This window comes from Marmota monax, unplaced genomic scaffold, assembly GCF_021218885.2.
Source record: "Marmota monax isolate L192 unplaced genomic scaffold, Marmota_monax_Labrador192_F-V1.1 WCK01_AAM20220418_F8-fsc00393, whole genome shotgun sequence".
Lineage (NCBI taxonomy): Eukaryota > Metazoa > Chordata > Mammalia > Rodentia > Sciuridae > Marmota > Marmota monax.
The window spans coordinates 570,143-597,825 of record NW_026692824.1 but is presented as its reverse complement, the minus strand read 5'-3'; the positions used below and the strand labels follow the sequence as shown (position 1 = coordinate 597,825).

The following is a 27,683-nucleotide window of genomic DNA, read 5'->3' as shown; positions in this document are numbered from 1 at the left end:
ATCTTTAACATTCCACAAATCTTAGGTGGTAACATTGATCTACAACCAGCAAAATATAGGAAACTATGTCCTGAAGCACTTTGCTTCAAATTACCTGTAATGCAGGACTTCTCACTGAATTGAGTTTTTTCTAAATATGCATTCATTTTGCCTTCTTCCCCCTTTTATTTATTCACATAAATTTGCTAATTTTAGGCATAAAGTTAAACATTGGTAATCATTTAGTATCACAGCTATCACCACAAGCCAGATGTGCTCTTACCTGTTTATATTCGATTTTCTCCTTTATTCCTAGCCCTATTCCTTTCTGTAATTTTGAATATTCTAGAATATCATATAAGTGCAATCCCATAGTATGCAGTCTTGTATAGCATAATGATTTTAAAGTTCATCCAATGTGTTATACGTATTAATATTTTGTTCATTTTTGTTGCTGAGTATTGATGAAATTCTAATTTACACATTGGTTTACCTATTGAGAAGTTGATAAAAATGGATTATTTCCAGCTTGGGTAAATTATAAATAAAATCACTATGAACATTTAAGTATAAGTCTGTCTATATAGACATGCTTTCTCACCCTTTGGACAAATGCCCAAATGTGGATTATTAGGTTGTAAGGTAAATATTTATGTCAGGAATTGAGATAATGTTTTACTGTTTACTGACTTGTGACATTTTTTCATTTCCAGCAGCAGCACATGACATTTCCAATGACTCCACGTCCTGTTAAGATGCGGTATTATCCCAGGTGTTTTTAATGTTCTCCATTCTAGTTGCTGCGTGGTGGTAAGTCATTGTGGTTTTAATTTGCATTTCTTTGATGATTACTGCTTGGTGAGCACCTTTCAGTGACTGGCATATCTTATCAGTGACTGGCATATCTTCTTTAGTGAACTGTTGTAATAATTAAAACCTGCATCTTTAACATTCCACAAATATTAGGTGGTAATAATGCTTTTATAAAGCATTGTCTGTTTCATTATTTAGTTATAAGCATTCTTTATATATTCTGGGCATTTCCATATATATATATGGAATATATATATATGGAAATATATGGAAATGCCCAGAATATATATCTCAGTATTTTGTTACAGCAACAGGAAACAGACTAAGACACTCTCCATTTCTTGAAAGATGAAAAGTAGATTATACTCATACGTGTTGTGTTGTATTGACATTGTGATCATCCCAAGATCCTCTCAATTTCTGATGACTCCCACACCTCCTCCTTCCTGTCACTGCAACTCCCTTCACTGACTAGTACTCAAGCTCTTGTGGAAGAACAGTAGCAACTGCAGAATTTATAAATGGGTGGACAAAGGTATCCCTCCCTCTTTGCATTCTACTTTCCCAATATGTTTAATTGGTTTCTCTTCTGCTAAAATTATCCAGATTTGTTTTCTGCTTTAAGCTACGACTATTAATTTATCTTTAAGCTAAATACTTATTTCTACCATCTCAAAACCCAACTGACATAAGACATACTCCAAGGCAGTTATTTCCAAAAACTCAGGTATATTGAACTTCACATAATTCTCTCCCCCTTCTTATTATAAAATTTGAAAAAGACACTGTAAATAAATTAACAAATTTCCACTAATACATAATACACCTCACAATGTTTAATCATGAAATGCCTGATCAAGTATGATTTGCATCAAAATATTTACTGTTTTCCCAGCTGCTTAGGAAACTAGCAGAAACAATAATGAGACAGGAAAGGCTCTTGAGAAATCCATATGGATGTTGTAATTAATTAGCATTAATAGTAGAGGTTGCAATTCCATGACCCAGGAATTTGTCCCATACATTTGTCTCAGTGGCAGACAAAGACAAGGACCAAATCAAAGACAATGGAAGAAATTATTAATAATAGCATACACTTTAATAAATACTTTAAAACAATTATAATCTTTGCACTGCAGATCAAGTATTATCAGTTCCATTTTAGAAACAAAGCAGAGAGGGCAGAATACTCCTGAGGCTACCATACTGTTTCAGTCACCTAAGGGATTCAGAAATCCAGCAGGTCAGTCTAGCCAAAGTAGAAAATTGGGAATGATGTAGAGGAAAAAGAGATAAATGAAAAAACCAAAGGACTGTGCCCAGATTATTTCCTCTCAGGGTCTCAGTGTAAGTCTAGATCTCATGCAGTTAAGCCACAAAAAAGGAAAAATTCTCCCAGTAAAGGAAGATGAGAATTCATAGATAAACTCTTGGGTTCTAGCATTTGTAAAGGTGACCTTCCCTCCATCATAATCCAAGGCAATGCCAATCTGCCTTGGACAGTAGGACAGTATCTGGAAAGGTTCAGAGTTTGTACATATAGAGACCCCTGCTGAAGATAGCTGTAGAGTCCAGAATCCCTCCTCAGGGGTGAAGGCCAGGAACCCTCTTCTCACCACTGACTCTCTTGCCACCCCCAACAAGCAGAATTTCGGCCATATTCCATTTTCCTGAGACCATTCTTCCTCCAACTCTTCGCTCTCATTTCTGTATCCAGGAGAACTATATCCATCAGTGATTCCTATGAACCCACCAAGATAGCTACTGCCAAACACATCTCTGGCTCCACCTCTGTATTTCATTGCTTCTTCTTCCTCCTCTGCTCCCCACCAGATCCTATCCACTTTCACTTCCCAGTACACTTTGCCCCAGGTGAAGCCCTTACTGCCCAGCACACCAGGCTCAGGATCGAATCGCTGACCATGTTGGTATTTGTTCATCCACAAGCCAGTGAATATCATACTTTTCCCATTTGGAGACACTGAGAGGTAGCCATTGGCTGTCTGAGAATTCAGGACGATTCTCACTGTGGGAACAAGGGGAAACAGCTGTGGCATCCTAAAAGGTATTGAAGGAGATCTTTCCCATGGGTTCAGGAGCCCTTCTGACATGGCCTCCGTTGGGGACCAGGGCCTCAGACCTTGTGCTCATACTTCCACTAGCTCCTCTATCTAGAAAGTGCAGGGAATGTGGGGAGAAAATTCAAGGGCACAGGCAGTGTGATAAAACCTCAGAAAAAGAGAGACTGTGATCATTATAGCTGGGGAAATCTTTCTTTAAATGTTTGTGAGTTTGAAATTTGGCAAGTCAGGTAAAGAATTTAGGTAGATTAGCCACCATGAAGACCTATTTAAAGAGATGGGCCACAAGGAAAAGAGCTTCACAGGGAAACTGCAATTTGAGTTTGGAAAGTTCACTTTGAAGCAAAAAAATCAGAAAATAATCCCTTCCAACTACTTACTTGTTTTATATTCCAGATCCCTCAACAATTTTCCTGGAAGGAACAAAAAGATAGTAAGAGATTCTGACACCACCTCTTTCTAAGTCAAATTCTGTTATTGTTGGCTAATACCACTTTAAAAGGTGAAAAGGAACCATGAAAACTCAAGTGAAATAGAGAAACCTTACCCAGAGTTGTACCTTCAAAAGTGGCTCATTCAAGTACCCATCCCAACATCTGCCTAAAGTACCTGGTGCTTTATTAAAGAGCACTTGGACCATATTCTCTATTGTTTAATGAGGTCCTCAACTGTGATACCTTAATCATTTTTTCTCTACTCTCAAATATAATTCTGAGATTCATTCTCCCAATGTTTCTTTTAAATTTTTTATTAGTTTATTTTAATTATATGTAATATTAGGGTTCATTTTGGCATAATTACACAAGCATGGAATATAACTTGCTCTAGTTCAGTCCCTAGGACTTCCCCTTTCCCTTCCCGCCTCTCCTTGTGCCCTTCCCTCTAGTCTTCTACTGATCTTTCTTCTACTTACTTAGTTCTTTTTCTTTCTTTCTTTCTTTTTTAATGGTGCCTTGTGGATATATATGAAGGCCAATCTGTTTTTAAATTTTTTAAATTTCTAATTAAGGTAAAAGACACATGACATAAAATGTATCATCCTTACCATTTGTAAATTTTATGTTTCAGTAGTGTTAAGTATGTTTACATTATCATGCAACCACTTTCTAGAACTTTTCCCATCTTGCAAAACTGACACTCTATAGCTATTAAATAACAACTTTTCATTTTCCTTTCCTCTGCACCTCTGGCAATGACCATTTCACTTTCTGTTTCTATGAATTTGACTATGTTAGATATCTCATATAAGTGGAATTATATAGTATTTGTCCTTTATGTGACAGATTGTTCCACTTAACAAAATGGCCTCAAGTTTCATCCATGTGTCTGAATTTCTTTCTGTTTGGCTTAATAATATTCCAAGGTGTGTGTGTGTGTGTATATATATATACACACACACACACACACACACACACACGGTTTTCTTATCCACCAATGGACCCTTGGGTTTACTCCATTTCTTTGCTATTATGAATATGCACATAGATATGCAAATATCTATTTGTGATCCTGCTTTCAGTTCTTCTGGATATTTATCAAAACATGCAATGAATGGAGCATACAGAATTCTTTTTCTTTTTGGAGAAACAATCATGCCATTTTCCTTGGCCTTCCAATGTTTTTCACGTTTTAGATAGTATTTTTTGAATCACCTCCAAGACCTATTAACTATCATTCTACCTTAGTCTAGGTATCATTTTTCAACTGTCATGGGAAAGACATCCTGGTTTAGACTTAAATTCCCTCTCCAATATCCCTGCCTGGTATAAGTGACCTATACAAGAATAAGGAATGCTAAAAAGCTAAGGCCAAGTGGGGTGCAGTGGCACATGCCTGTAATCCCAGTGACTTGGGAGGCTAAGGCATGAGGATTGTGAGTTCAAAGACAGCCTCAGCAGTTTAGCAAGGCACTTACCAACTCAACGAAACCCTTAGGATGTGGCTCAGTGATTAAGCACCCCTGGGTTCAATCCTCAGTATCAAATAAATAAATAAATAAATAAATAAATAAATAAATAAATAGCTAAGGCCAGAATCAAAACCCAAGAAAACACTAAGAAAAAGTTTTCTAGGCTCAGAGCCCCTTTCTTCACCCGTTCCATTACCATGGAATCCTCTCAGGCCTTTCTCTAATGAAAGAATTTTATCAGAAAATTCTTCTGCTCGCTTTTTGATTGCAGGACTGATGGGCTTTTCAATCCAGAACTTCTTCCGGGGATACCTAGAGAAAGTAGAATCATGGTGGAAACCACTGGAAGAAAGACATGTATGGCCACTGTCACCGCACACAAGGCACACTAGTGACAGCACAATTAGTGAATGCTCCAAGGAGTCAATTCCAACATGAGAGTCAAATGGTAAAATTTACAGAGTTCTGAAGAAGGGCCACAACCAAAATGTTCTCTACCCATCAATATATCATTTATGTGTGATGTTAAGAAAAGAGAGCCATTTTCTACATTGGAGCTCTTTGAAACATGCTATTAATGTTACAACTTCTAAAGAAATTGCTTGAGGATATATACCAGATAAAGAAAATTAAAGTACCGATTTTAATTTCAGAAAATTTTAAAGCTTTTAATTGAAAACTAAGATAAATTGGCTGGACATGTAGCTCAGTGGTTGAGTGTCTGCATCTCATGCACAAGGCCCTGGGTTAGATCCTCAGGACCACCAAAACAAATACAAAAAAACAAAACCCCTAAATCATTAAAATTAAGATAAAGCTGGAAAGAGATACTTAAGTTAACTATAAATTGAAAGAAATCTGAGGTTTTGATCTTACTATTATATAGGGTTGAATTCAAGGCAGAAAAAAATATTAAACAAGACAACAAAAGGTAGTTTACATTACCTAAGGATTATAATCCACAGTTAAGATATAACTCTTCTTAAAGACCATACAGAAAAAAAATAGCAAAATATAAAATGAAGTGGGGTATGATGATGCACATCCAATCCTAATTACTCAAGAGGCTAAGGCAGGAGGTCAAAATTTTGAGGCCAGCATGGGCAACTTAGTCATACTTTCTTAAAATTAAAAAAAAATAAAAAGTAATTCAGTGGTAGGTACAAGCGCCCTCTGGTATTGGTTCTCAGTACTGCAAATTTAAAAAAGAAGAAAGAAAAGAAGCAAAACCAAAATTTACATTGCACATTAAAAAATCCAAAAAGTGGGAAAGTCTATTAATAGCAAATAACATATTTCAAGGCAAGAAGTATCACCCATTTTTGTCACCCTAGTTGCTTACATAATTACTTGTCTTTAATATGTTTAGTTTCCCCTGACAGGATCTGGTAACCTACCTCATTACCTCCTTTCTACCCAATGTCTGGTCCACAGTATATGATCAGTATTTGTGAATAGTCCATTATGTCTCTGGAGATGAGCTGCGCATTAGCAAAATGCCTGACTCTGAATCTCTGCCTAAATCTTCTGTGTAAGTTTTGTTGTTGTTCTTGGCAGGGGATTGAACTCGGAGCCTCAAACTTACTAGGCAAACACTATACCACCGAGCTACATCCCCAGCCCAGATGTTAAGTTTTTAACAGACATTTCCTCAGACTCAATGCCAGAGAGTCATCATCCTGTGACACATAGAAGTGTCCTCTTCCTACACTCAGAGCAAAGGAAGCCATCACGACCAAGCAAGGAGGATGATCTGATGGTGAAATGTGTTCTACAGAGTATGGAGGAAACTACAGCCAGAAGTTGCAGCTGAGAACTAGGGAGGAATTGAAAGGAAAAACAGAAACTGAGTTTTAAAAATGGACATAGATTCTAAATATTCTGTAATTCTCTTCTATAACCGCCTCCCATTTCATTTCTACCTCAGCCCACTCCCATCTTAACATGTTCTATGACAATAATTTTTCTATAACTGCCTCTCCAATTCCATGCAATGCATTTCAACTATGCTACCTGAAGAACTTCTAAGAAGTCCTCTTCTAGACCTTGTGAAATTTTAATAAATTAAAAGTAGAGAAGAGAAAACAAAGTGCTTTTTAAATAAGACGCACTTACCTGCTTATTATGTCACTGGGGTCCTAGAAAAGAAGAGAATACAAACACTATCATGGAAAGAATGTCCTCAGGAGCCATCAGCAGTCCCTGTGGGACCCCTGGGGAGCAGGTTCACAACAGGACCATACAGGGAGTTACTGTGATGGGCTTGAAACTGCTCTACTCTCCACTGCAGAAGCAGTTTACAGAGATACATACTTCTCCCTCCTTTCCTCCCTTTTCAGATCTACTTTCTTCCTACCAGGAAAACTTCCCTGATTAATAGATAATAGTCTATTAAGACTCTGTTATCTTCAGGTTAAATCTGAAATCTCAGCCTGTCTTGGTAGACCTCTGTTCAGTTGGCCCCATCTTACCCACCTCTTCTTCCCTTCAATTTCTTTCTCACTTAAACTTACTCCTCTAGAAAAGTAGCCCCCTCACTCTGTCCCCTTCCTGTCTTCTTATCTATCTCCCTATTCCTATCTTCCTCAGCACCTTCACCCACCTCCCACACAAGTTTATTATCACATTCATTTCTCTATGGCCAAACACTGCACCCACACCCCTTGCCAAGGGAGAGGGGACAGTACAGTCTCCTGCAATTTAGAGCTTATAATCCACTGGCTGGCTGATTAACTTGTTAAAGAACTCAATAAATCAGAATAAACCCTTGTCTCTCCTCACTCCTCCTCCAAGTCTCTTACTAATGGAGAGGCAACACCAGTTTGGGGCAAAATGATTTAGATACAATTTAGGTGGTCCCTCACCTGCAAAAGTTCCAGTGCTGGCTGCCGAACCTTCTTCTCTAATTCAGAAATCAGAGTCCCAAGCCGGACCACCTCCTCTGAGCCTTTAGTTATATGGCTGCTCCTCCCTTCTGTGAGCTCTTGCTCCATCTCCATTAGCAAGTCCAACAGGAACTGTTCCCTTTCTCTCAAGAACTGATGGCCCTGTTCAAACACTGTTACAATATCTTGCCTGTGGCCCTGGAATTTTGTCTATAGTAAATGTAGAAAGAGAATGATTTCTTCTGGGAGGTCAGAAAACACTAGAACATGTGTAAGATCTTTAGGGATGAGTTCAGAACAGGAATCCCTTCAAACACCTCCCCGCTTCTTAATCCCCTCCAAAATCACACACACCCCTCTCCCACAGAACATTCTCCTTCTGTGTACACAGAACATTCCCTGGAGATTTCTCTTACGAGCAGGGCCTGAATCTCATCTTCTCCTGTAGATTGAAAATTCTGAATTCTATCCCTGTCTCCCTTCAGAATCTTCAGATGATTTAGGATTTTACCCTATGGAAATAAATATGAATAATCTCAAGATTAAGATGAAAATAACATATTGCAAGGCCGTGGGTTCAATCCCCAGTACCACCAAAAAAAAAAAAGAAAAGAAAGAAGAAAATGACCTAAAAAGTAAAAGGGAGATGAAAAGTGATTCCATAGTAAAATCAGATAGCATTTGACCTTATATACTACAATCAAAAGCAATTTCTTAAAAGTAAAATAAAAGAATAATCTATTATTACAACTATTAAGACTTATGGTATAGTTTTTATTCATATTTACAGGGTTCTTTTCCACCAAAAAACGCAGAAAATTTAAATTAAAATCCATTAATAATATGAAAATAGAAGAAAATCAATATAAAAAGTGAAGGAAAGTATACATGCTGTTTTAGCCCATTTTCTATCACTATAACAAACTATCAAAGGCTGTGTTACTTTATAAAGAAAAGAGTTTCATTATCTCACAATTCTGAAGGTTCACGGGCAGAGCATTGGCATCATCCCAGCTCTGATAAAGACCTCATGGTGATGGCATCACAATGGCAGCAGCACATGTGAGCGATCAAATCACCACACAGAAAGCCAGAATTCAGTAAGAGGCTAGTTTAACAAGTTTAGCAAAATTAGGATCTATATCTTAAAAGTCCACCACCTCCCAATATTGCTACACTTGAGGACCAAGCTCGGAACACAAGAACCTTGGGGGACAAACTATATCATATCCTAACACCAAATTATGTAAAGAATGATTTAATTAGTTTTAAGTTTCCTGTGAGCCAAGGAGAAAAGGAAAACAATGAGTTGCATCATTTTTCTTTAATAGACAAGAGAAAATACTCTAGTCTGTCAGCGAAAATGATATTTTCCCTGAAATTAAATTCTGAATGAAAACTTATACTGAAGATTTACACTAGAAACACTATCTTCAAAAATATTTTTAAGATGATTACATGCTGAAGAACACACAATGTGAATCTATATACTTAAGAGGGCTGATAATCTATATTGCTGATTGAGACCTGATACAAATGCCTCAAAAACCAACACATGCAGGTATTGGGATAGACTTATTAGCATAAAAGCTGTGGAAACTGGCAAGTGTGAATATGTCCCCCAAAGCTCATGTGTTGGAAACTTAATCCTGAAGGAGTGTGAAGAGATGGTACTTTTAAGAGGAAATTAGTCTTGAGGGCTCTGCTCTTGTGAATGGATTAATGCCATTTTTTACGGGAGCAGGTTTGCTGTCACTGGAATAAGTTCCTCATAAAAGGGTGAGTTTGGTCTTTCCCACCCTTTTTCCCCCTTGTGATGCTGATGCCTTTATTTTGTTTAATGCAGCAAGAAGACCCACACTAGAAGCTGGTACCTTGATCTTGGCCCCCAGCTTCCAAAACCAATAGCCAATAAACTTCTGCTCATTATAAATTGCCTAGTTCATAGTATTTTGTTACAGCAGCACAAAGCAGACCAAGACAGAAACAATCAGTTTTATTATCCAAATTCAAGAATTGAGTCACCACCAGGTGTGGTGGTACACACCTGTAATCATAGTGGCTCAGGAGGCTGAGGCAGGAGGATCACAAGTTCAAAGCCAGCCTCAGCAACTTAGTGAGGCCCTAAGTAACTTAACAAGACCCTGTCTCAAAATAAAAAGCATTTGGGATATAACTTAGTAGTTAAGCACCCTTTGGTTCAATCCCTGAGATCTCGATATCTCTCTCTCTCTCTCTCTCTCTCTCTCTTTTAGTACTGAGGATTGAACACAGGGGTCCTTAACCACTGAGTCAGATCTCCAACCCTTGTTTTTTAATTTTATTTTGAGACAGGATCTCGCCAAGTTGCTTAGGGCTTTGCTAAACTGCTGAGGCACTTTGAACTCTGGAGCCTCCTGCCTCAACTTCCCAAGCTACTGGGATTACAGGTGTGTAATCTAGCCCAAGAACTCTCCATACTAAAATATTTGGACCATCATACCTGTTATAAGGGATGTTATTTAAAAAAAATAACAAGTATTGGCAAAAATGTAGAGAAAAGAGAATATTGATACAATTGTTGGTCAGAATATAAATTGGTATAGCCATTTCTTTAAAAAAAGTATAAAGGTTTCTCAAAAACTAAAAATAAAAATTACTATATTATCTGGCCACCCACTTCTTCATATTTATCCAAAGGAAGTATAATCATAATCTCCAAGAGATATCTTCATTCCCATGTTCTCTGTGGCATTATTCACAAGAGCCAAGACATGGAATCAACCTAAGTGTCTACTTATGGATGAATGGATAAAGAAAATGTACCATATGCATACAATGAAATATTAATTAGCCTTAATAAAGAGAAAATCCTGCCATTTATGATAACATGGATGGGCTTGAAGGACATTACACCCAGGGAAATAAGTCAGATCCGGAAAGCAAATATGACAATATTCCACTTGTACATGGAATCTAAAATGGTCAAACTCATAAGCAGAGAACAGAATGATAGTTGCCAGAGGTAGGTGGAGGAAAAATGGGAAGTCAAAGGGATCAAAGAATTACAACAAGATATATAACTTCTGAAGATTTGTTAAATACCATAATGTCTAAAGCTAACAAAATTGTGTTGTCTACTTAAAATAACAAAATGGGCAAAACACATGATAAGTGATCTTATCCAAACACACACACACACACACACACACACACACACACACACATAAATAAATAAATAAATAAATAAACCAATGATAATAAAGGGGACATAAATAACCTTTAGGAAGTGATCAAATACGTTTGTAGCCTTGATGTTGGTGATTTCTCAGATGTACACTTATCCCCAAACTTATTGATTTATGCACACTGAATATGTACAGCTTTCCACATGTCAATCATACCTCAATAAAGTGGTTTAAAAATTTGACCCTATCCTGAAGGAATGGTAGAACTTTCTTGGCTACAAGAACAGACCTGTGTTTCAACCAGATTCTTACCCGATAAGGCTGTGCAGCCTTCTCCAGAAGAACAGCAGCATGGTGCCTGTGCTCCCGAGACTCCCGACACATCACACACAGAATCTGCTGGTCATCTTTGCAGTAGTAATGCAGCTTCTCCAGATGTCGCCCACACAGCTTCTCTGCCCTTTGCTCAGGTGATCTTTCCTCTCTGGGTTGTCTCTCCTCATCTACTTTCATCCTCCAGATGTTCTCCACCAAACTGGCCATCTGCCATACATGGCGGATATTCTCTTTCTTAAAAGCTGTCTTGCAGAGAGAACAATATAATGGCTGCCTAGAAGATTCACAGACCTTAATGATGCAGTGATAGCAAAAGACATGACCACAGTCAATGGTCACTGGCTCTCTCAAGTAGTCAAGGCAGATGGAGCACAGCACCTCATCCTCCAGGTTTCTCAGAGGGGAGGCGGCAGCCATGATCACTATGTTCAGGACCTGCAGAGTTCCCTCTTGAGGTGGGGAATCACTTTCTAAGAAGACGAAGATAAAATGGAAGCTGTGGGTTTAATAAACATCAAAATGGAAATGTGAGAAAATGCTTTTTATTTTTTTATGTTCAGATTGTTCCCCACCTTTTTTCTCAAAATCCAAAGCTCCTTCCAGAACACTAGTTAGGACAAGTTCTGGCCTGCAAACTTAGATGTTACACAGGCAGCTTGTTCTGGTGTAATATTTCAAAGGAAGATCAGATACTAAGAAAGTCAAGGCTCCTATGTTTTCTCTTACATGTAAAAGCTAAAAAAAAAAAAAAAGAGTAAGAAGAGGGAGTGAATCTCATGAAAATAGAAGGGAAACAAGCAGTATAGGAAGGGGAGATAATGAAAAACAAAATTGGCAGAATTATATTGTTTTTATTGTGTGCCTGTACAAATATGTAACAATGAATCCCACTATTATATAGAATTCTAATAAGCCAGAAAACCCCATTTCTAAAAATAAAATAAAATTAATAAAACCTAGAAAATTATTGACCTTTGAAATTCTATCAAGGTTCTAAAATCATGTCATTAGAACTCCAGAAGAGGAAAAAGAAATTGGTAAAGAAAAAAATATTTAAAGAAGAATGGCTGAAATTTCCCAAATATGACATGACCTAAATTTATGTCAAGAAGTTTAGCAAATGCCAATTGACAATTTGGTCAATTGACAATTTCTAGGAAAGCACCTGAGATACATCAAAACCAAGCTGCTACAAACCAGAAACAAAGAAAAAAATCTTGAAAGCAGACAGAAAAAAATGACATTACATCAAGGGGGAAACTATTCAAATGTTATTTTCTATTCAATCATATTTCTCATTAGACTCCACAGAGGCCAGAAAATGCTGGGAGCCATTAGCCAAGTAAGTAGGTATGACAATTTCCTTGCCAGCGTACCCCATGTTGCAGTGACATTGAATGTACGTGACCTTGCTCAAGGACCAAGGCAGATTAGGGTGTTCCCGGTTTTAAAATAATCGTGTTTAGGGCGTTCCCAGTTTAGGTTCCAGGTTTAAGGTTTAAGATTATTCCTGCTGGGAATAGGGCATATCCTGCTGCCTGAGTTCCCCTTGAGTTCTCACGGGATTCAGACAGTATATTTTGGAGATAGAAGCCCAGTGGAGGTGGATTTGGGCAGAGAACGTGGATTTGGGAAGAGAACGTGGATTTCCCCAGAACGTGATTGTAGACGGCTGGTGTGAGTTTGGGAATAAAGAGTTGCTGTTTGAATCTACAAGCTGTGTGGTGGCTTGTGATTGTGTGCCCAGCCAGACTGCGGCATTTGTGCCCAGCCAGACTGCGGCATTAAAACATGGGAAAATTATAAACTGCTGGGAGAGAAAAAAAATGTAAATTCAGATTTGTGTACCAGCAAAAATATTCTTCAGGAATAAAAGCAGTTTCAGGTAAAGAAAATATGTCACCAGCAAACCTGCTATAAAAGAACTGCTAATTGAAGTTCTTCAGGCTGTCCACAAATGATACCAAAGGGAAATCTGGAACTTGAGGAATGAAGGAAGAACAACAAAAGTGGTAAAAATTTGCATAAATTACCTATTTTATACCTAGGAAGTTCTTTAAAATATTAAGGACTATTGGAAGCAAAAAAAAAATACAACATAAAATCATTGAGATGATGTTCACATATATGAGATGTAATACAGAAGACAACTATAGGAAAAGGGACCTATGTAGTTGTAGGGCTTCTACATTTTACTTAAAGTCATAAAGTCTGAAAGTATACTATGAAAAGTAACACAGAGACCATCTATTAAAAACCATCTATTATAAATGCCAACAAGGAAATTAACTTGAAATACTAAAAAATAAACCAAAAGAAAGCAGAAAAAGGGGAACAGAAAGTAAAAAAAAAAAAAAAAAAACAGGATGAAGAAGAAATAATAAAATGGTGGGTCTAAATTCAACAAGATCAATAGTTACATTTGAACTGGAGGTGTAGCTCAGTGATAACATGCTTAGTGTGGGAAGCCGTTCTCGCACGTGATTGGGCACCTCCCTGATTGGGTGTGAGGTGTTCTGGCTAAACTGTGTCGGAACTATTCCCCACCCTCTCTAGGTGCAAGAGCCCATCCGTGTGGGGGTGTGACTGACCATTGACCCTGAGACCAATCACTGACCCTGACCTTGGAATGCTGTCCCCCTCGACCTTCATTGGATGGAATTTTCCCCTGAATTTCTTGTTCCCCAATAAAAGGCCACTCCCTGGCATGCTCTCTCTGTCTCTCCTGCTAGTCTGTGTAAACCTCGGTGCCCCACCGGGTGGCTCAAGGCAGGAGCCAGAGGGGAGAGCCGTCTCAGACCTGGTCAAAGAAAAAGTTAAATTGAGTTTTGTGTGTTTATTTTGATCTCACTAGTTAACTTCTATGCTACGAACCTCTTGTATGAAGCTTGCGTGCTGGTCGCACGGTGGAGCTTAGTATGTGCAAGACATGGATTCAATACCTAGCACTAATAATAATAACAATAATGATTATTGTTATCATTATGAATGTCAACTATTAGAACATACCTATTAAAAGATGAAGGTTGTTAGATTAGTTTTTTTAAAAAAGACCAAACTATTTTCTATCTCCAGAAAATCCGTATTAAACATATTGATATTATAAACTAAAAATTAAAATACTAGAAAATGATGTTAGAATTTAGATTTATCCTTATAAATTGTACATCTAAAAAAAAAAAAAAGCTTAAAGCTGAAGTAGCTATATTTATAAAGTAAACTTAGGACTGAGAAATCTTACCAAGGGTAAAAAAGTCTATTACCTTATGATAAAATGATCAATTTCCCACAAAAACATTGTTATCTCAAATGTGTATGCAATTAACAACAGAGCACCAAAACTCATGAAGCAAAAACTGATAGAACTGAACAGGGGATATAGCCCAGTGACGGAATACTTGCCTCATATGCACAAGGCCAGACCAGAAGTTCAATCACCAACACTGCAAACACACACACACACACACACACAGGAAAAAAAAAATCAGAATTGACTTAATCCAAAATAGACAAACCCAAAATTATCTTGGAGATTTCAACTCTTTTCCCTCAAAAATTGAGAAAAATCAGTAAAAAATCAATATAGATAAATTTATGAAGACCTAAACAAACTATCAACTAACATAACCTAGACATTTACAAAATATTGTGCCCAATAAAAGCAAAATACTTTTTCTTTTCAAAATCACCTGGAATAGTCACAGAAAAGGACCATATTCTGGACCATAAAGTAAACCTTAAACAATCTTACAAGAATTAAAATTATAGCAAGTATGTTCTTAAACCTTAATGGAATTAAACTAGAAATAAATAACAGAAAAATATTTAGAAAGTCCCCAAACATTTGTAAACAAGACACTTCTAAGTAAGTCATGAGTTGAAGAGAATCATGAAGGACGTTAGAAAGTGTTCTGAACTGAAGGAAAATAAAAACACAACATATAAAAATTTGTGAGATGCAGCTAAATTACTATTAGAGGGAAACTTATAGTATTTACAAACCACACTCACCAAAGAAAGGCCTTTAATCAATTAACTAAGCTTTCATTTGAGGAAAATGAAACAAGAAAAGCAAATTAAACCCCCAAAAGGTAAGGGCAGAAAATAAAGATAAAAGAATAAATTAATAAAAATCAAAAGCAGAAAAACAATAGAAAATTTCCAGGAAACTAAAAGGTTATTCTTTGAAAAGAGCAATAAAGTGACAAACCTCCAGCCAATATAACCAAAAAAAATAAATAAATAAAAGCATAAATTACAAAAGGAATGAAAAAGGAGACATTACTAAAGACCCTCTAAATATTAAAAGGATAATAATATTAAAAAGAACATTTTGCCTATATATTCAACAACTTAAATGAAATGAAAAAAAATTCCTTTAAATATACAAACAACCAAGGATCAATCAAGAAAGAATAGCCTAAACAGTCCTATTATCCATTAAAGAAATCAGAAAAGTATATTTAAAATTTTTCCACACAGAAAACTCCAGGCTCATATGAATTCACTAATGAATTTTACCATGCAATTAAAGAAGAAATAATGTCAATTTTCCACAAACATTTCCCTACTTCTCTTCTGAGTCCATCCATACCCTGACACACAAAAATAGTACAAAGATAGTGCAAGAAAAGAAAACTACAGATGGCAATTCTTCATGAACATTTCTTAACAAAGTAATGGCAAATTGAATCCAAATATTTATCATGACCAAGTATAGTTTATCCAAGACTGGTTCAATCTTGTAAATGCAAAAATTGTAATTCACCACATCAACAATATAATTAAGAACAACAGTGTATGGTCATCCCAAAAAGTGCAGAAATAAGAAGTTTTTACACAGTTCCACTTCTATTTATGACTATGATTAAAAGCTCACAGTCAATTAAGAAAAAAACACCCTCAAAATAATAAAAGGGAGAACCATCATCAAAAATAATGAAAAAATATATCTCACAGCATACTTAATAATGAAAGACTAAATGTTGTTTCCCCTAAAGTAAAGAAAAAGACAAGAGGGGGCTGGAGTTGTGGTTCAGTGGTGGAGCACCGGCCTAGCACATGTGAGACTCCGGGTTGGATCCTTAGCACCACATTTAAAAAAATAATAATAATAAAGTAAAGGCATTGTGTCCATATACAACTAAAAAAAAAAAATTAAGAAAAAGACAAGAATGTTTATTTGTCCTTACCATTTCTTTTCAATCTCAAACTAAACATCCTAGTTATTGTGCTAAGGCAAGAAAAATAAAAGGCATACAGATTGGAAATATTCATTGGAAGTATTCATTTACAAATAATATAATTGTCTACATTAAAATTCTAAATATTCTACAAAAAATAGTAATAAACAAGTTTAACAAAACCACTAAACACAGAATCAGTATTTTAAAAATTGTACTTTTCTATACAAAACAAGTGAAAGTTAGATATTGTAATTTTTAAAAACAGCATCATTTACAATAGTAGCATAAAACATGAAATAGATAAATTTTATAAAATATGTAAAAAAATCAATCAATAAAAATTTTAAAAATAAAAGTTTTAACATGTCTCAGTTGAAGTTCTGAAGAATGAGAATATCCTCCCCCACCACCCCACACCTGGTCTCTAGATGTTTGCAAAACTGCCCTGAATAACCCTGGGAAGACATATACCTCCACATTCCTTATTTAAGGCAATGGGGAAAAAAATTATCTTAGTGATGGTAATATATTCTCTTTGTAAACTGTCATCCTCCCAACATCCCTGAAAGTTAAAGCACCATCTCTATTTATTACAAGATATAATCAAGTGAGATTGCAAAATTGTGAGAATTCAAACAGCCACTAAGGGTAGAAGCCAGAATCGGTTCTCCAGTCTGGTCTGTTCCTTTCCACAATTTGCCTCTCAGCCCTGGAGAGGCAAAAATAAGGGTGAGTTTGGGGGCTATCCTGTTCCTTAACTCTATCATTGCCACAATAAACTGGGATTTTTTGTTGTTGTTGTTGTTGTTCTAATGGGCAGTTTTACTTGGCATGGTGAGTGCCTAAAAGTGGTTTGAAGGTGTCTTCAGATATACTTTTATATTTTTGTTTTGGTCTTTTGGAGTGAGTGACAACTGGCATTGAAAACAACAACAGATTTGTGCAATGGATCCTTCGGCTCTTTAGGTTAAACTATGGAAAAGGCCCAGGAGGTACCATAGTAGGGCTGTTCTTAGGACATCAGTTGGCCTTAATCCAGCCCTGAAGCATGTCTCCCCCTCCACATCTCCCTAAAGGGGATAATATTAATAATCCCTGTTCTAAGAGGGCTGCAGAAAGGATTAAATGAGATCAGGTAAGTGAAGATCATTTTGCAAGGCAAAATGCCCTACAAAATGTTGTTTCTTTTACTTCCACCACAATAAATCAGAGCAAATGTATTGTTTTCAGCTGACATCCTGAGCCTCATGGGGATCCTTATTTTACACCCTATATTTATTTCCCTTTGTCGGGGCCGCCACACTGCCCGCTCAGGCCTGGTCTGCCCTCCCTCCGCCAGCCTGAGACAGAGGGACCGCGTGCTTGGTACCAGGGCGATCAGGGACGCCCTGGGTCACTCACTCTGCAGAAGCCTCGGCGATCACTCCAGAGCCCTCCAGGACAGCCCCGACCCTTCCTGCGCCTCCGCTACCCCAGGCCCTTGGGTCCACCGTTTGGTCCCTCTATGAAGCCTCCACCCCCTCATGCCAAGAACCGCAGCCGTTGCCCAGAGCCCCGCGCCTGGGCCTTCTGGCCCCTCGTGCTCGGGTCGCCTCGGAAAAATGCAGGTTGGCTGCGCCACAAGGGAATTAGTGGGTTAATATGTTTTTACAGTAATTGCAGTTTGTACCGTGTTGTGACGCTCAACAGTCCTGTGAAGGGGGACACAAAAGCGCTAGTAGTCCCATTTTACAGATAAATTGAGGACAAGGCCAGTAACCCCGCCAACACCAACAAGCCAAGATGGCGGAGCTCGAGAGGCCTCTGATGGCTGTCAAGGGGAGCCCCGCGGTTGCCCACGCCCCTGGCCAAGCCTGGCTTCCCGCACCAAGGGTCAAGTGGAGTTAGATTCTGTGGCAGAGGTTTTGTTTATCTAGTGTTAAGTGTTTCGGCCTGTTGAGGGCCCCCGAAACCTAGATGGCGGCCGCTTCGCGGCTCCCCCATCCTCCTCCGTGTCCCCGCCTTCCCTCGAGGTGGCCGTCCCGTCTCCACCTCCCTCCGCAGCCCCGGCTGCGGCCATCTCGCCCAGTCCCGGGTGCCGCCTGCGAGCGGGCCGAGCGGGGCCGGGGATCCACGCTGCCCACGACGCCTCCTCCGGCGCGGGCTGAGGTGAGAGCAGGCCTGGTCCCCGGCCGGCTGGCGGCCACGACATGCACCTGAAGATGAGCAGGGAAATCGCCCGGCTTGCTGAGGTGAGGGGCGGGGCGAGGATGGAGGCTACCCTGTGCGCGCCAAACCGGCTCACCGCCACCTGGAGGGCAGCGAGCCCTGTCCAGGCCAGATCACAGTCTGCGGTCACCACCTCAGCCGAGCTGCTCCGGACAGACTCTTGCCTCCCGCAGCCAGCAGCCCTCTGCCAGGCACTGAGGGTCCCTCAAGCCTGCCGCCACAGTAGCTGGTGGCCAGCAAACTTCCAGCTGATTGGCTCCTCTGTGTTGAAGCTCATTGGGCTGTTTCCCCGCCCTTTCAGACCATGGAGCTGCTCATTGGGGGACTCTTTTGGCTCCGCCCATGCGACCCAGCCAATCTGCCTCAAGAGCAGGAAAATTGAAAATGACCTAAGCCTTCTGGTTGAGTGTTCTGGCAGGTAGTGTGGAGGTGGCTGTTGGGCTCTAGGGGAATTCCTGGAGATCTCCCCTGGTGCCAGGTGGGTGCTAAAAATAAAGTTCGTTCCTGCTTGACAAGTGGCTCTTGAATTGTGCCCAGCCAGACTGTGCATTTGGTGGCCTGTAGAGGCAACGACTGAGGGTGATAAGGTAAACTGCTCGCCCCTGAGGGTAGGGCGAGAGAATGGGTAGTCATTTTAAGATTCTTCTTTGGTTTTGTTTCGCTTTGTTTTAAGTTGCCTGAACTGGACATGGGTGTGACGAAAAAAATAAAAAGAAAACGCTCACATCTGAGGATAAACTATTTGCGTCTGAGGAACAGATAGGGAGAAAGGACGGATGGACATTTCAGGAGGATAGAAAGGCTGATAAAATGAATTTTTGTTCCATTTTTGTTTCATTTTGTCTTGATTTTCTTTTGCATTATCTTAGTGAGGGGTATCTTCGTCACAGAAATATGGAATTAAAAATTAGTAAAAACCAAACCAAAAAAAATTTAAGTAAATTGTTAGAGGAAGGAGGGACCCCAGTAACATCAAGAACAGTTAGAGCATATGTTGAAGATTTAAAAAGGATACAAAAGGAAAGCCCAGGAACTCTGCCAGTCAGCACATTACTTTTATGGAAGTTGGTACAATCTTGTTTACTTAGTCAAGGAGAAGACATTTTAGATCAAGTAAAAGAGGAGGCCTCTCGAGATAGTCAGAAAGGGGAAGAAACTTTAGAGCAGAAAAAGCCATCAGGGGAGAAGTTACAACAGGAGGCTGCTACTAACACCTTTCTATCACCAGAGGGCGTAAGTGTCCAACCAACAGCTCTACCTATGGAGACAACATATGCTGGGAGGCTCCCAACCCCCATAGTTGATAGATGGGATCCTGAGACAGGACCTCAAAGATTAGCATGCCCTGTATTTGAGCAGGCAGGAGGGCAGCGAATTCACCATGCTTTAGATTTCAAAACAATAAAACAGCTAAAAGAGGCTGTAACAACCTATGGTCCTCAAGCACCCTTCACTATAAGCATGGTGGAATCCATTACCAATTTGAACACGACGCCAGCAGATTGGACTAGTATGTGTAAAGCTGTGCTAAATGGAGGACAATACCTGTTATGGAAGGTTGCCAATGAGGAATTTTGCACGGCGATGGCTAGGCAAAATGCAGCAGCCGGTTATCCTCAGAGAAATCTAGATATGTTGTTACGAAAGGGACCTTATGAGGGTCAGCAACAACAAATTGCATATGATCCTGCCATATACACACAAATTGCTGCAGATGCGGTTAGGGCATGGAAGACTTTACAAGGACATGGAGATTTACAAGGTCAATTATCTAAGGTAATACAAGGAGCTAATGAACCTTACGCTGAATTTGTAGATAGGCTTATTCAAACAGCTACCAGAGTTTTTGGGGATACAGAACAAGCAATGCCATTAATTAAACAGCTAGCCTATGAACAAGCAAACAGATGGTGCAAGGAGGCCATTAGACCATGGAAACATGGAGATTTAAACACATATATTAAATTATGTAGAGACATTAATGAACAAGGGCAAGTCTTGGCAGCTGCAGTACAACAGGCTTTAGATACCAGGCCAAAAACATGCTATAATTGTGAACAAACAGGACATTTTTAAAGGAATTGCCCCATAGGAGGAGGGTTTAACAAAACTAGGTATCAAAGGGGTAGAATACCAGGTATTTGCCCACGATGCCATAGAGGGAGACATTGGGCTAATGAATGCCGTTCTCAAACCACCATAGAGGGTACTCCGTTATCAAAAAACGGACAAGGACCAGGTGTTTACCCACGATATCATGGAGAAAGGCATCGGGCTCCATTGCCAAAAAATGGACAGAGGGGCCCAATGCTCCAGGGCCCACAACCACAAATATACGGTGCACTGGAGGAACCCAGCAACACCATCAGGGTAGTGCCCAGGACACATTATCCATTAGATCCCTCACTAGACAAACCAGAGGGAGCTCAGGATTGGACATCTGTGCCTCCACCAGAGCAGTACTAACTCCAGAAATGGGAGTTCAAATCATTCCCACAGGGGTAAAAGGGCCTCTTCCCAAGGAACAGTAGGCTTATGATTGGGATGCAGTTCTACTCTAAAAGGACTTATGATAAGTCCTGGGGTAATTGATCCAAAAATTATGAAGGTGAAATAAAAATTATAGCCAGTTCTCCAAGGGGTATATCAGCAATTTCACCAGGAGATAGAATAGCACAGTTATTAATAATACCCAGCCTACATGATAAATTTTCCAGTCGTACTGTAGAAAGAGGTTCCAGGGGATTAGGCTCCACAGGTGTAGATTGGGCTATGCTTTCTTTAAATTTAGATTCTCGCCCCATGCTAAAACTAAATATTCAAGGACATGAATTTAATGGGCTACTAGATACAGGTGCAGACCTTAGCATCATCTCTCGTCAAGAATGGCCAAAACATTGGCCGTTACAACAAGCCACTCAAACGCTTCGAGGCCTAGGAGTGGCAACTAATCCCCATAGAAGTGCAATGGTATTAGATTGGAAGGATCCTGAAGGATGTAAGGGAACTATAAAGCCATATGTATTGGATCATCTTCCTATAAATTTATGGGGACGAGATGTCCTAGATCAATTAGGACTAGCATTAACAAATAACATCAATTCAAATGCGCCCACTATTATGTCTAGACAAGGTTTTAGGAAAGGAAAAGGATTGGAAGAAAAAGGACAAAGTATAGAGGCACCAATACAAATAGATCAATAAATAGATAGACATGGATTGGGTTTTCAGGAGGGGTCACTGAGACAATAAAAATTACTTGGAAATCAGAAAGACCAGTATGGGTTCCTCAGTGGCCCCTGACTAAAGAAAAGATACAAGCAGCCCATGACCTGGTCAAACAACAATTAGTGGAGGGACATATACAACCTTCTGTGTCTCCCCATAATACTCCCATTTTTGTCATCAAAAAGAAATCTGGTAAATGGAGATTATTGCGAGATTTAAGAGCCATTAATAATGAGATGGTTATTATGGGACCTGCTCAATTGGGGATTCCCCAATTGTCTGCTTTGCCAAAAACCTGGTATGTTTTAGTTATAGATATTAAAGATTGTTTTTTTTTTCAATTCCAATTCATCCTGAGGATAGTCCACGTTTTGCATTTACTATCCCTGCACTGAAACATGAAGGTCCTGATCAGAGATATGAATGGAAAGTACTCCCTCAAGGGATGGCTAAAAGCCCAACTATGTGTCAAATTTATGTTAACAAAGTAATCCAGCCACTTAGAAAGCAAAATCCTGAACTACAAATCTTTCACTATATGGATGATGTATTATTAGCACACAAAGAAAAAAACACATTGCTAGAAAGTTATGCCACATACAAACTTATTAAAAAATTATAATCTAGAGATAGCAATAGATAAAGTACAATTAAATTTTCCAATTAATTATTTAGGAGTTCTATTATCCTCAACCATGGTCTGTCCACCAAAAATTCAAATATGAGTAGATCAACTCAAATCACTTAATGACTTTCAAAGTTATTAGGAGACATAAATTGGATAAGGCCTTATCTAGGCATACCAACAAGACAGTTGGGACCTTTATTTGATATCCTAAAAGGTCCATCAGATCCAAATTCACCCCGCATGTTAACGCCTGAAGCAAGAAAGGCATTAAAAATCATAGAAACATATATGGAAAATATGCATTTGGATAGAATTGATATAAGTTTGCCTTTATTATTTATTGTACTACCAACAAAAAATATTCCTACAGGAGTATTTTGGCAAGAAGGTCCATTATTATGGATACATTTATCTTATTCTCCTAACACTATTCTTACTAGGTATCCTGAGGCTGTAGGACAATTAATACTCAAAGGAATAAAAGCAGCAAAGGGAGTGTTTGGAATTTCTCCCAATAAAATTATTACTCCATATACTATGGATCAAATTGATGAGTTAGCTAATGAGTTAAATACTTGGGCAATAATCATGTGCAAATCTAATGTTTCATTTGATAACCACTTACCATCTAATCCTTTGTTGTCTTTTTGGTCTTTGCATCCTGTAGTTTTTCCAAAAATGACAAGAAAAACACCTATCATGAATGCTCCAAATATATTCACTGATGGGTCAAATAATGGTACAGCAGCAGTAGTTACCCCTGATCAAACTTTTATGTTTTTAGTACCCAAACAATCAGCTCAAAAGGTAGAGCTTAATGCAGTATTACAAGCTTTTGTGATGTTTAAATATTCTGTATTTAATTTATTTTCCGATATCAGTATATAGTTAATGCTATAGTATCCCTTGAAGATGCTGGTAGGATTTCCCCTTCCTCTACTGTTTTCTCCTTGCTTTCCACTATACAAAGTCTAATCTGGGACAGAAAAGATCCATTCTTTATAGGACATATCAGGGCACATACAGGATTGCCTGGAGTCCTTAGTTTGGGCAATGATTTAGCAGATAAAACTACACATGGCGTACATATTTTCTCTACACTAGAAGAAGCTACAAATTTTCACAAAAGGTTCCATGTCAATGCTAATACTTTACAAAAGTGTTTTAAAATAACTAAGGAACAAGCTAGACAAATAATAAAACAATGTCAAAATTGTGTGACCTTTTTAGCACAAGTTAATCTTGGAGTCAATCCTAGAGGACTGATACCTAACCATATTTGGCAGATGGACGTCACACACTTGCCAGAATTTGGAAAATTAAAATATTTGCATGTTACAGTTGATACTTCTTCCAGATTTTTGATGGGCTCCCTTCATGCTGGAGAAAAAACTAAAGATATTATAGCTCATTGCTTACAAAATTTTGCCACTGTGGGTGTTCCAAAACAGTTAAAAAAAGATAATGCCCCTGGTTATACTTCTACCTCTTTTAAACAATTTTGCTCATCATTTGGCATTACTCATATAATAGGAATTCCATACAGTCCACAGGGACAAGGCATAGTTGAAAGAGCTCATCAAACTATTAAAATATACTTATAAAAGCAAAAAGGGGGAATTGAGAAGGAGTATATATCCCCCAAAGATAAACTTAAAATAACCCTTTTTACTCTAAACTTTTTAAATTTGGATTCATCAGGGCTTAGTGCTGCGGAAAGGCACATGTGTCCAAAAAATGTACATAAGCCTAAGGTACTTTGGAAGGATATTCTAACAGGACAATGGAAAGGTCCTGACCCAGTGATTGTCTGGAGTCGGAGGTCTGTTTGTGTGTTTCCATAGGGAGAACAGCAGCTGATTTGGGATCCAGAGAGATTAACTAAAGCGATTTCTACAGACCAAAAGGAAGATGATTTGACTCAAATCTGTAACAGCTGATATCCATTACTCCAGTTTGGCTATCCTTACATCTGCGACAGTGGTTCTTCCACACCTGGAGGCTAATGAAACCAGGATGCTTTTTTCAATATCTATTTTATTATTGCCCTTTCCCACATCATGAAGTTCTATTTTGCTTTTTGAGCTCATACAGTCCTAGGTTAATGTTTTGCTGATCAGTTTTATTTTTTGACTATGGAGTTTTTAAACATTGCAATGGAGATTTCACCTGTAAAAAGTTACAAGGCCTTTACTATTATGTTATGTATTGTATATATTATATTATGCACATTATATATGCACATACAGACATACAACACAAAACACAAGTGTGATTGTGTTTTGTGTTGTATGTCTGTATGTGCATATGTCCATATATCATATATGACGAGCACTCATGAAAAAATGGATCCAAATATTTTTTCTTATTTACGTGATTTAAATGGTTTAATTTAAATTGGGTAAACAGCTGTTGAGGATTGTTTTAATATGTGAACAAAAAAGAAGGTTAACAGATCTGTTTGTTTACTTTCATTTTTCCTTTTCATTATATTTAATAATTCTGTTCAGGATAATGTAAATTGTTCAGAAAATTGCTTTCTTTTAGTGCCTGATGGAATGTTACATAATTTTTTCTTTAGCCATCATTGCCAGAATTCCTATCTTCATCCCAGTGCCGGTGAAGACAAAGATAAAACCAAACTAAGCTTCTGCAATAGCTATCACAACAAACTGTATAAACTGATGCATCAATGAATAATGTAACACAACAAGTGATGTTCAATCAAAAAGTTGATTTACTTTGGGAGGAAGTGGACATATTAATGGATTCCTCTGCTTTGAACTGCTTGCAGAACTTGCCTGGACTATGTATCACTTGTATGAATTGTGAACTATCTGTTGGTGCAGTGACTTGTAGTAGTGCTGGGGTATTTTTGCTGATGTGTCATCAGTGGTACAATTTTCTGCTTGTGATGGTCGTTCAGCTAAAATTTGGGGGCCAACAGAGGTGAGGCAAAGAACCTCACCCCCCCACTGGTACAAAGGCCTATCCACAGTTGTGGCTGTATGCTGGACCGGTAGTCAATGATGGGTAAGATCCAATTGCAATGGTACCAACCTAAGACAGGAGGCTGACACCTTGAGGTCAGCTCATCTGATGACGGGTAAGGACCATATGTACTATTGGACAACCTAAGACAGGCACGGTCCCTAAGCCACATGCTTGTTGTTTAATTAAACAGAGAGGGGGAGATGTTGAGGGCGGCGCATCTTGGTGGCGGCCGCTCAGGGGCTCCCGCATCCTCCTCCGTGTCCCCGCCTTCCCTAGAGGTGGCCCGCCCTGTCTCCACCTCCCTCCGCAGCCCGGGAGGCGGCCTGTCTGGGTGCCGCGAGCTGGGCCCAGGTATCCACGCTGCCCACGACACCTCTTCCGGGCGCGGGCTGAGGCGAGAGCAGGCTTGGTCCCCGGCCGGCGACCAGGACATGCACCTGAAGATGAGCAGGGAAATCGCCCAGCTTGCTGAGGTGAGGGGCAGGGCGGGGACGGAGGCGACCCTGTGAGCGCGTAGCCAGCTCACTGGCCCACCTGGAAGGCAGCGAGCCCTGTCCCGGGGTGAGCCCAAGGGGGCCACCGAGCGCAGTCTGCAGTCGCCACCTCAGCCAGGCTGCTCCCAACAGACTCTTGCCCGCCGGCAGCCTGCAGCCCTCTGCTGGGCGCTTAGGGTCCAGCACGCCAGCCTCCGCAGTAGCCGGGACCCCAACAAACTTCCAGCTGATTGGCTCCTCTGCAGTGACGCTCATTGGGCTATTTCCCCCGCCTTTTCAGACCATGGAGCTGCTCATTGGGGGACTCTTTTGGCTCCGCCCATGCGACCCAGCCAATCTGCCTCAAGAGCGGGGAAAATTGAAAATAACTTAAGAGTTCAGGTTGAGTGTTCTCGCCAGAAGTGCCAGAGGTGGTGGTTGGGCTCTTGGGAATTCCTGGAGAGCTCTTGAGGTTCGGTGTGGGTGCTAAACATAAAGTTCGTTCCTGCTTGACAAGTGGCTCTTGAATTGTGCCCAGCCAGACTGCGGCATCTGCCATTCTCAACCATTATTTCCTTCTGCCTTTTTGAAAATTCCAAGTGCTTCTCTCCTACTCCCCTACCTACCAGCCCCCCCCTCCACCAAACTTTTGGAGAGGTCATGAGACATTGGAGCCCCTCAGATTGGTGGAACTGCCCAAATCTAACACAAAGAAGGGAGAGCTAGAGGGGAATGCAGTGAGAATAGAAAAGGAGACCTGTGCTCCAGCTTGTCATATAATAGAATGAGGTAGATATCTGGAAACAAGCCTCGTTTTCAAGCAGACATGAAACTGGAGAGCCTGAAGATCTAATAGGGACACAAAAGCATAGTTGCCTGGCTCAAAGACAATTATATACATTGGTATCCTAGAATTTTTATTTATTTTTTTATTTTTTCATTTTATTTTATTTTTTAAACAGGGTCTCTTGATAAGTTGCTAGGGCCTCACTAAATGCCTGAGGCTGTCTTTGAATCAATTCTCCTGCCTCAGCCTCCTGAGCCCCTGGTATTACAGGCATGAGCCACCAAGACCAGCTAATCCGAAAATTCTTGCCCCACATTTTCCTTAGAGTACCAGTGGAATGGAATGAACCCTTCTGGGACACACCTCAAGTGCCCTACCTCCTCCAGGTGCCGCAGTCTGGCTGGGTACAAATAACCGGGAGGTCACAAGCCACTTGTAGATTCAAGCACGAACGAACTTTATTTCCACGGGACCCTCCAGGAACTCCAGGCGAGCTCAACCAGAACTCAACGGGAACTCCGCAAGAACTCTACGGGAACTCAACCATCCTAATGGCTCGCTGGCACCACCTCTCAACCACTCCCCCTGGCAAAACGCCAGGCGCCATCCCAACTCGGCTGCGGCTCTCAACATCCAGGCATGCCTACAATTACCACCCAGTCAGTCCACTTACGCTAGGATGAATTTAATAGGTTACAGCTTTCTCAATCCAATTGTTTCACCTCCAAACATTCCTGCATTAACACATGGGTTTAGGGGAACACCTCATATCTAAAGCAAAACAGAAAACAATTCCATTTATATTAGCATCTAAATAAATCCTCAGAAATGAACCTAACCAAAGAGGTGAAGATATTTACACTGAAAACTAAAATATATTGCTGAAATTAAGTAAGCTCTAAATAATTTTTTAAAATCTTTTTATTTCATGGATAAGAAGACTTAACCTTGTTAAAATGTCAGTGATACCCAACATAATCTACAATTTCAATGCAATCTATCAAAATTT

At 39.5% G+C, this 27,683-nt stretch overlaps 1 protein-coding gene across 1 annotated transcript; it reads right to left on the bottom strand.

The window, feature by feature from the left end:
* Positions 1-1,931: 1,931 nt before the first annotated feature.
* On the bottom strand, positions 1,932-11,587 carry LOC124095389 (tripartite motif-containing protein 26-like). The gene is made up of 7 exons (XM_046448492.2): positions 11,147-11,587; positions 8,084-8,179; positions 7,647-7,877; positions 6,898-6,920; positions 4,979-5,094; positions 3,254-3,286; positions 1,932-2,818 (listed from the first exon to the last, which is right to left on the bottom strand). The coding sequence occupies exons 1-7, from the start codon at positions 11,585-11,587 to the stop codon at positions 2,127-2,129; spliced, it is 1,632 nt and encodes a 543-aa protein (XP_046304448.1). The 3' UTR covers positions 1,932-2,126.
* Between the last annotated feature and the right edge of the window lie 16,096 nt (positions 11,588-27,683).

Bases quoted from the DNA above. Each gene is read 5' to 3' on its own strand.
- LOC124095389 (XM_046448492.2), bottom strand. From the start codon at position 11,587: ATGGCTGCCGCCTCCCCTCTGAGAAACCTGGAGGATGAGGTGCTGTGC. The intron at 7,878-8,083 runs GTAAGAGAAATC...CATTTACTATAG, and splicing joins ATGAGATTCAGGCCCTGCTC to ACAAAATTCCAGGGCCACAG. The intron at 5,095-6,897 runs GTAAGTGCGTCT...TACTTTCTCTAG, and splicing joins CCCAGTGACATAATAAGCAG to GTATCCCCGGAAGAAGTTCT.